This window comes from Oryzias melastigma, linkage group LG15 (assembly GCF_002922805.2).
Source record: "Oryzias melastigma strain HK-1 linkage group LG15, ASM292280v2, whole genome shotgun sequence".
NCBI lineage: Eukaryota > Metazoa > Chordata > Actinopteri > Beloniformes > Adrianichthyidae > Oryzias > Oryzias melastigma.
Genome location: NC_050526.1, coordinates 19314967 through 19324096, shown reverse-complemented (window position 1 = coordinate 19324096; position 9130 = coordinate 19314967). Strand labels below are relative to the sequence as shown.

Below are 9130 nucleotides of genomic sequence, written 5' to 3'. Positions count from 1 at the left end.
AACACGCTTGCCAATCAGGAGTGATCTTGTTAGAAGTCCACATCCCCACTACTTGAAAGTGGGAGAATCTGTCAATCAAATGTATTAGAGGTGAGGCCACATACTTTTGAGGCATCTCATTGGCCACTTTATAACTTATATGCAATAAAGAAAAAAATATCTTGAAAAGTTATCAAGAACACATTAAAGTCCTGCTCCAGTCATCTTTCACATTTTTCTAAAAGCGTTCCTAGTGGTCTTAATTACATTTATGCTGGTTTTAGCCAAAATTAAGAAAAAAACTGTCATTTGCAAGGACATAGTTTCTGCAGAGCGGAAGTGGTTCATTAGAAATTTGCCTCTTAAGTTGTGGGCGGGACTTGTGGTGCGGAGTCAGCCCGCCCCAAATTCTCATGATTCATCTGTTTACAGGGTCTCCTGCTAGCTTACAGCCCCTCACACCACTAACAAAAATGGCGAGCAACATCAGAGCTATCCAGCCAAACGCTAGCTCAAATTAGGAAAATAAAGACGTTCATGGATCTATTAGTCTGCAAGTGGATGCATCAGAATGGAGTGGAGCAGGGAGCTTGTCCACCGCTGATTGTAGCACAAACGTCACATCATTTTGTCTGCTCCCGATTCTAGATGATTAGAATACACAAATATGCAAACACAATTTTTATGCTTAATATTTTTTTTTTTTACATGTCCTCTGAGAGAAATGCTACTAAAAATGTCATAACAATGATTTTCCTTTGAGTAAGTCTTTAAAAAATATATTGCTATAAATGGGTGTTTATTTCTCTAAAGAAGTCTGTGGGATTTTGGCTTTTTGAAGCCAGTGAGTACCCACAAGGGGGGGAGGGGGCACTCAGTCCAGTTCTCATGTACAGTCAATGGTCTGAAAAGAAAAATATATATATATATATATTTATCTTTTGGCAGCCTTCCTTGAAAAAAATAGGGAGAATAACAGTCAAAAATGGATCAGGATTGTAATTTTATTGGAACGTTAATACATTTGCATAGCTTGTTCATTTCCAACCAATCTTTTCCCTAATCTTCATGATAGTAGTCGAAATCTATAGTAAACTCAGATAAAAAAAGCACCTTAAAGTAGATCATTTTTATTTAATTCAATCACCTTAAAGTATGACGTAAAACATTAATGACAAAAATAAACCTGACAACAAAAAAAAGACAATATTTCAATCTTGATAGTTTGAGTGCTTACATAATCAGGATTTGTTTATACTAATTTAATTCAGTGTACTGGTATACATTTTTATGTGTATGATTCAACCCTTGAAACTAAAAACAGAAAAGTAATTTTTCTGCTTTAAAAAAAACCTACTGGGACTTATAGCTAAGGGGTTTTAGGAACTTCCTTAAAGTCTTTATTAAGTGAAACTAAATCACTTCTAGATATTTAGTTTCATTTGTATTAGATAAGTTGAGATGAAGTTAATTTAAGAACAATATCAAGCAGGAAGTTTTGTTCTCTCCTCATGTCACTTTGTTCTGTTGTGACCGCTGCCTCTCCAGGACAAAATGTTTCACTTCTGGGTGAACACCTTCTTCATCCCCGGACCGGAGGAGAGCGGGGACAGGATGGAGAACGGGTCGGTGAACAATGCAGAAAGCCAGCCGGGCGGGCCGGGTCAGGGCCAACCACAGAATGCAGAGTGCAGGGACGGCTGCAGGGAAGGCGACCGGGACAGGGACTACCTCATCCTGACGCTCAACAAGAACGACCTGGACAAGGCGAATAAGGATAAAGCCAACCGCTACTTCTCGCCAAACTTCAAGGTAAGCCGCAAATGCTGGAATCAGTTTGTTTTATTTAAAAAAAAGAAAATCATTTATGAAAAGTTTTGGTTTGATGTCTATTTTCTTTGTCTCCAGGTGAAGTTGTATTTTACGAAAACCGTGGAGGAGCCCTCAAACTCCGAGGCTAGCACTTCAACTTCCGTCACCCCGGACGTTAGCGACAATGAGCCAGACCATTATCGATACTCTGACACCACTGACTCTGATCCGGAAAATGAACCTTTTGATGAAGAGCAGCACACGCAAATCACAAAAGTGTGAACTCTTTTAAAAGCAGGAAAAGAAGAAATTATACAACCGAGAGAAAAAAAAAAGGAGAAAACTTGAATATAAACTCAACAGAAGAACCTTTGTCCCTTCCCTCCCCCCAGATGGCAATAGAATATTATCATGTCAAATGCCAATTTTAGGGGAAAAAAAGAAAAAAGATAAATATCCTGACCAATATTTTCTTTTTATTATTTTCTTTGGCACGGCCATGTACCACACGCGAGGTATTGACACTGTTGCCCCATGGGAAAAGGTGCTGTAGCTATAAACATGTGTTTATATCTATATACATACATATATGTATATACATATATACATGCATATATAAACAAACTTTTTTTTGTGTCAAAGACAATGGAAAGAGTACCACAATCAGGAGAATGGGAGTAGAAGTGTGGGAGAAGTTAGAATGAAATACTAGGACTATGCTGCTCCTTCTCCTGTCTAAACCAAGGCCAGTGCTACAGTCACTTTGTTTCACTCCCTCTTTTCTCCTCCTCCTTCTCCTCCTCTTCCTCATCTTTTGCTCGCCCCACCCTCCATCCTTTCCTCCCCGCCTATATTCCTTTACTGTGAATGCTTCTTGTGCTCTTTGCAGGCTGTCTCATGTGACTTTTGGCCTTTGTGCAGTGCAAACTGCATGCAGGCAGTGGGCTGGGGGTGGGCGGGGTTATGAAGAGGCTGTGATGATGTCTAAAGCATTGCCATTCCTGTTCCCACTGTGTATACGTTAAATTATGCAGAACAAGGCATCCCATGTAATTGTTAATGTTTTTTTTATCCTAAGATAATAAAATATAATACACAAAAAACTACAGGGAGAAAAGTGTTTGCGATGATGTTGACACTGAAGGACTTTGAATCGGTGTCCATCACCAATGAATGTGTGGAAAGTTGCGATTAGCTTTTGAGCTATTGTAAAAGCTAGTGGTCTTTTAATTATGATTATGCTGTTTTTAGCCCCACTCCCCAAAAAAATCTATCGTTTTCTAGGACAGGGGTCTGTAACCTGTCGCTCCAAAACTAGCTAAAGAAAACAAATAAACAAAGCCAGAAAGCTAAGACTACCAACCCCAAACTAAAATAACAAAACCTGACAACTGCTGACAACAAAGAGGGGAAATAGAACAAAAAAAAGAAAACAATATTTTTTCCAAAGTAAGTTTTACTTAATTTAATTTAGATTAAAAAAATTATAAATTGATAGTTGAGGTGCACGTAGATGAAAAACTATGTAGGTTTTGACATCCCTGTTGACCTGAAGGCGTCTTGTTTGCTCCAGATACACAGATTTTATATGCAAAGCAAAACTTTGGTTAAAAGTTTGATCTTTTATTAGTTAAAATCATATATTATCCTATGCTCTCTAGCTCGCTAGCTTCCGCCTATTTCACACAGGATGCCGAAGCGGCGGTTCCATTCAGCGCCCTTGTTAACCCTTTAACACTAGTACTCCAATGATTATGTTTTTGATTTACTGTAAATTTTTAATTGTTAACGCGATCAATGTAATTCCATTAGATTTTGAAGAAGAAAAGTGGCTCATGTTAAAGATTATGTGTGTAAGCGTCATCGACGACGCTTCAGGTGTCAAAGGGTTAACCTATAGTGTAGTTCACACCAGACGCGAAGTTCCGTGGTCGTTTTGGCATCTTGTCTATTTCTTTGAGTTATCCGTGTCACTTCTGGCAGGAAGTTACGCCAAGACACACAGACATAGTTTGAGGTCACACGGTGGTAGTCCAGTGACAAACGGGGATGATGCTGTTACAAAATCAGGCAATAGCTAGGTGAGAACATTTCGGTGGTAGCCGCAATCGCCAGTCAGCAGCAGCTATAATAGGATGATGTTATATTTCTCGGGACTAAGGCCGCCAGCTGCCTGGTAGGTCATAGGTAAACAACAAGCGGACCAATCTGCACGCTCGACTGTCATCGTTTGCATTCATGATCACGCCAACAATTTTCAAATAAATCTTGAAGATTCTGCCGATGCTTCCCCATCACGCACTGGCAGTTGTCACGACCTCAACCTAACATTTTGCGCAAACAATATTGTTGCTTTCAAGTTATGCAGTTTAAACCAGAAACTATCTCAGATGAGGAAAACTAAGTCGAACATGGATCCTAGTCGTCTACACGTTCATGAATCAGAATGGAAAGCAGGGAGCTTGTGCCCCACCCATTGCATTTGTGACATCACAAATACAATGATTTTCAAACTTATTTTTTTTGTTTGGAAAAAAATGCAATTTTAAGCTTAATTTAAATTATACATCATGAGAAAATGGCACAAGAACATGTTAAAAACACGATTTTCGTCGGAGTGGGTCTTTAAAGAATAAAAAGGTTGATGTGATACTGTTCTATTTGTTGTTTTTGTTTATGAATATCCCAGCATGGAAATGCAGATGAAACAGCCCTGTCCGTTTCATGGAAGTTGTAACATGAAGTGAATCCAGGGCCGGGAAGAAAAAAAATGCAGCTGATTGTCTTTGCAGCCGGGTTAACTGTCGCCTCCTGCTTTTAAAGGTCAGAGCTGCAAATAGTGGGCGAGACCTGAGGTGGGGAAGTGATGAAAGCACTGTTATTGAAAGTTCAAGCGAGGGTGTGGAGCCCACTTCAAACAAATGACACCCAACTGGCTGACTGAGCTCGTTTGCTGGCGAGATCCTCTAGTTGCAGATTGCTCAGCCAAAATCAGCCATCATTTCTTTCTGTAGTTTTGATTTTTTTTTTTACAACCTGAGAACTCTAAAGCTCAAAGCGTCATACCAAACCATCAGTGTTGCATGCAAAGTGGTAGCAGCTGGTTAATCAAGAGCCTCTTGTGAAATGAGCAGAGGGGAGAGGAAAGGCTGCCACCCCAGGAGGGTGGAGGCCTTTAGGTGGACGATGGTTTGCAACAGAAATATGAAAGAGCAACGGGATTACCGGGCGTGTCGCTGTGATAGGAACGGAGAGCAGCACGACCCCGGCCAGAGCGCCGCACAAAAGTCTCCTGGTAGTAAAATAAAGTATGAATTAGACATGCATATTTAAAAAAAAAAAACTGTTGGAGAAGTTTCCCCCCCTAGAGGCTGGCAGTCACATAATCCCCCCCCTGCTCTGCTGAGGCTCAGTCGCTGGCTCTTCTGGTGTTGATAGAGACATCAAAGCCAGGCAGCGCCGCGTCAGAAGAGATAGGCAGCAGTCGCTGGGGCCCGGCTGTAATTGGCTGAACTAAGAAGGAGGGTCAGACTGGGGTAGATTAATAATGAATGGGCTGTTTGGGGGTTTAAAAAGATGCCACAGCACTCCGCAGGCCAACTCCGGCACAACCTGGGTATCAGATTTGGTCATTCTTCTGACCCAAGTGACTTTAATTAATCTATGCCTTAAAAATTGCATCTTTTTTTTTTTTAGAGATTTGACTTGCAGTAGTGAAATTTCTCCCTTATGGTACAGGAATATGAAAAATATGACTTTCTTTGTCTTTTAAAACATAAGAGGTAGCCTAAAAATAGGAAAATAGCACTATTTTTTACCATAAAGCCTACTACAATTAAGAATTGACAGAAATTTTAAATTTATTGGAATTAGGATGTTTTTTCCTCGATGAAATCCACAGAAAAAAAAAATTCCAATATAATTTTTTAATGAGACAATAGTATCAATCATGACACGTTGGGTGATATGGTTTTTCCTCGTAATGTTTGTTAAGATACATTTTACATTCTTTCAAAACATTAAGAAGTAATTTTAGAAAAATAATTGCAATAGAGGAGTTGTGATCAAGCTTTTGAAAATGTGCAAAACATTTCCCGCCAGAAATTTTTGAGATTTCCTGGGAGCAGCCATTTTGAACGGAGCAGGAAAAGCCCTTCTACTGTCTCTAGTGGAGTGATGAGGAACTACAGGACAGAAAACACGGACCAAGTTCTAAACAATGGGTTTATAAGGAAAGTTTTGAATTAGATGAGGGTCTTTGAACTTAGTGGGTAATTAATTTTATCTAGGGTTATAAAGGAAATTAATAGAAATTAGTAAAATTATCTGTCTATACAGCAAGTAATTCTTACTGAACAAGAAATTATATATCAAAATCTAGAGTTCCACACATGCATTCAAAATGGGGAAATAAGTGTGTTAGATAGAATTACATAAAATAATATACAGCCCCATTAATAAGTATTTTTGTGCTACGCCTGAGCAAATAAAGATATTTCATGTTTTTGTGTACATAATTATTAAATCGTTTTGAGTACAGAGAAAAAACTACTGTGAGGAGTGGGAAAATCTCAAAAAATGTGAACAAAATGAGAATACAATCTTACTACAAGTTGATCCATCTTAATAAATCCTCATAAAATGTAAAGCTCATTCATGGATCAGAAATCTTTTATTTTTTAAAAAAATAATGACTGAATGTCAAAAAACTTTTATTGAATTTTGAAACCTGATCCTTAAAATTGAGTTAAAAGTTATAGTTTTAGTTTAAGTCTTAAATTGAGTTTTCCTATTGTAAAGAGTTTTGTGCAAAATGATTTTCAGTCATCAAAATAACAGTTTTCTTTTTCCTAGATCTTAGATCTAAAAAAAAAATTGATTGTGCTGATTTTCAGAAAAAATAAAAAATGTGTAGTTATAAAGCAAAGTTAAGTTAAAACATCTTAAAACCTGGTAAAATATCTTGAATGTCTAAGGTTTGAAATCTTTACAAATATAAAATAGTTTGCAGTAAAGAAAATGAGACACAACTAAACTAGGAATGCAGCCACACTTAATTCTGGTGTAAAAAAAAAAAAACAGGTAAATCAGCTTTAAATATTTTCAAACTCAGTGAGTGTCCCATTGTGTTGAAGCTTCAATAGCAGTTTTAAAACAAAATTGTTTAGTTGTACTTTTGCCCCAAAAAGTACGTCGTAGAACATTGCATTTAGGGCAGTACACCTGCTGAGCGTTGCACTCAAAATACAGAATAAAGGCCAACTTTAAAATATGTTGTGAAAGTCCACATGTGGTTACTCAAAGTCTGCTTTGTAGCAATCCTGTGTGGTTAGTACAAACATGTACGGTAACCATTTTATTGCAAATGTCCTGCCGCTGTGGAAGTGTTGTGACAACATCGACTGGAGATGGACAGTGTCAAAGGTCACATCCAATCTGTACAGTGTTATGACTTGCGGCAGTCCTGGACTGCAAGGAAAATATTGTTCACAATTCGTCTTTGAGCGAAAATTTCACCCTACCACATACTCAAAAACTCACCAAAGTTTGCATTTTTTGGCAAAATGAACAACCCCTCCAAAAAATAATGATATCACAGTGGGAGAAACCATCAACAAAACTAATGGGACTAAAAAAAATTAAAAATGAACCAACTAAACCAAAATACATATTGGAGATGGAAGTTTTAAAATTATTACAGGATGGCCACATGAACTTGGCGGCCATTTTGAAGTGTGAAATTTGATGATCTTCACACAATATGGAAAAAGAACAAATTATTTTTGAGTAATTTACCTAAAATTTCAGATGGATTCTCCCAACTTAAGTCCATTACTACATTTTCAATGACCTTTGACCTCACAAAGAGGCAGCCATCTTGAATTCTCAAGAAAACACCTGTAGTGTCAGCTAAAAATTAAAATTCAATCTATCACTTCCTAGCTCCTCAAGAACCATTGGGAAGATACTTGGGGGTAGGGGGGGCGTTGGAATTAAAAGCAACGGATTTTAACCGCCGTTGGTGTGGCGAGCTCAAAAAAGTGGCATTCCTTTATTGCACAGTTATTACTGCAATGGCGTGAATATTGAATACATGAATTCTTAGCTCAAGCCGAATGAAAAAATATGACGTATGATATAATCATGTTAGGAATGTGGAAATAATTAACAAAAAACCTCAGTTGCTAAGGAAATCTAAAAGTTTACATTTGCCGATCCTCATAAAAATCATACAGACCTGTTTGTAACCCCCAGGTGACCAAAAAATAAAATGGTTGCTATGGAGATAAAAGCAGTAGAAAAGCTGCCATTTTGAAAAAAAATGTGTTTTTTGTCATTCATTTGTAAAGTGCAGCTCTGACTAGGGTGGAATGAATAGATGGGGAGGGCAAGTAAAAACGGAGTAATGGGGGCAGGTATTAATTTTTTTTTACAATCTTTTAGCTGAACCCTTTTTGGTTTTAAGGTGTATTATGGTTTATTGTTGCTCAAATCATTTTTGTTACATTTTGTGCAACCTCCGTGTGGAGAGGAGCTGATGGAGATATAGGGATCTCTGAATTTGGTTTGAAAAAAACTTTTAAAAAGATTTCTTAAAAATGTTTTTACTTGAAGCATGTAAAAGTTTAGAAGCAGGTTGAATGAGAAAAAAGGAGAAGGACTTTTGTGACCATGTCGTTTTAAATAAAGTTTTAAATTGATTGTATCACTTTAAGTAATATATTACCCAGAATTTTCACATTATGGATAATATATTATGAGGCCCTTTTAGAGATAACTTTAATCGAACCTTATTTGAACTTCTTGATCCATTTTCTCCATGATTTGGTCTGTACATTCGTCCAGGTGTGAAGCACAGCTGCTCTGCTGGTATCACACCCAAGACTCTGTCACCATAACATACCCAGATGTTGTTGCCCGAACCTGTGGTGTTTCTGAGGAATGTGTTACCCACACACCAGAGCACGATGACACCCTGACATCTGAAAACGGCAACACACAACTGCGGCTTTCTTCAGTGTCAACAGCAGCGGGCCTGATTGAATCTGCGGCTGCGTCTGTTGCTGTCACACCAAAGAAAAATTTTAAAAAAGAAACCGTCTGTGTGGTCAGATGAGACGCAGTTTGTGCGCAGCTTTTTTTAACTTTTTCTTTTTTTGTTTGTGTGTGGTCGACGCATCAAACAAAGAGCAAATTCTAGAGGTTTGAGCGTTCGATCAGACGGGGTGGGGGTCAATCTGGCCTATAAAACAGAAGATAAGCCAGCGCTGGTAACCCCATTTCTCCTCCATCTGTTGGTAGCAGTTGCAAAGCAAGGCTGCACTCTCCAGGACCTGGC

General features: G+C 38.2%; 1 protein-coding gene across 2 annotated transcripts in view; it reads left to right on the top strand.

Moving 5' to 3' along the window:
• ptena (phosphatase and tensin homolog A) overlaps positions 1-2894 on the top strand; it is an 11004-nt gene extending 8110 nt beyond the window's left edge. For both annotated transcript variants that reach the window (XM_024297737.2, XM_024297736.2), the window contains 2 exons: positions 1528-1791; positions 1888-2894. In XM_024297737.2, coding sequence (XP_024153505.1) covers positions 1528-1791; positions 1888-2073 — 450 coding nt within the window. In that variant the 3' untranslated portion in view covers positions 2074-2894. The remainder of the gene's footprint in view (positions 1-1527; positions 1792-1887) is intronic.
• The last annotated feature ends 6236 nt before the right edge of the window (positions 2895-9130 follow it).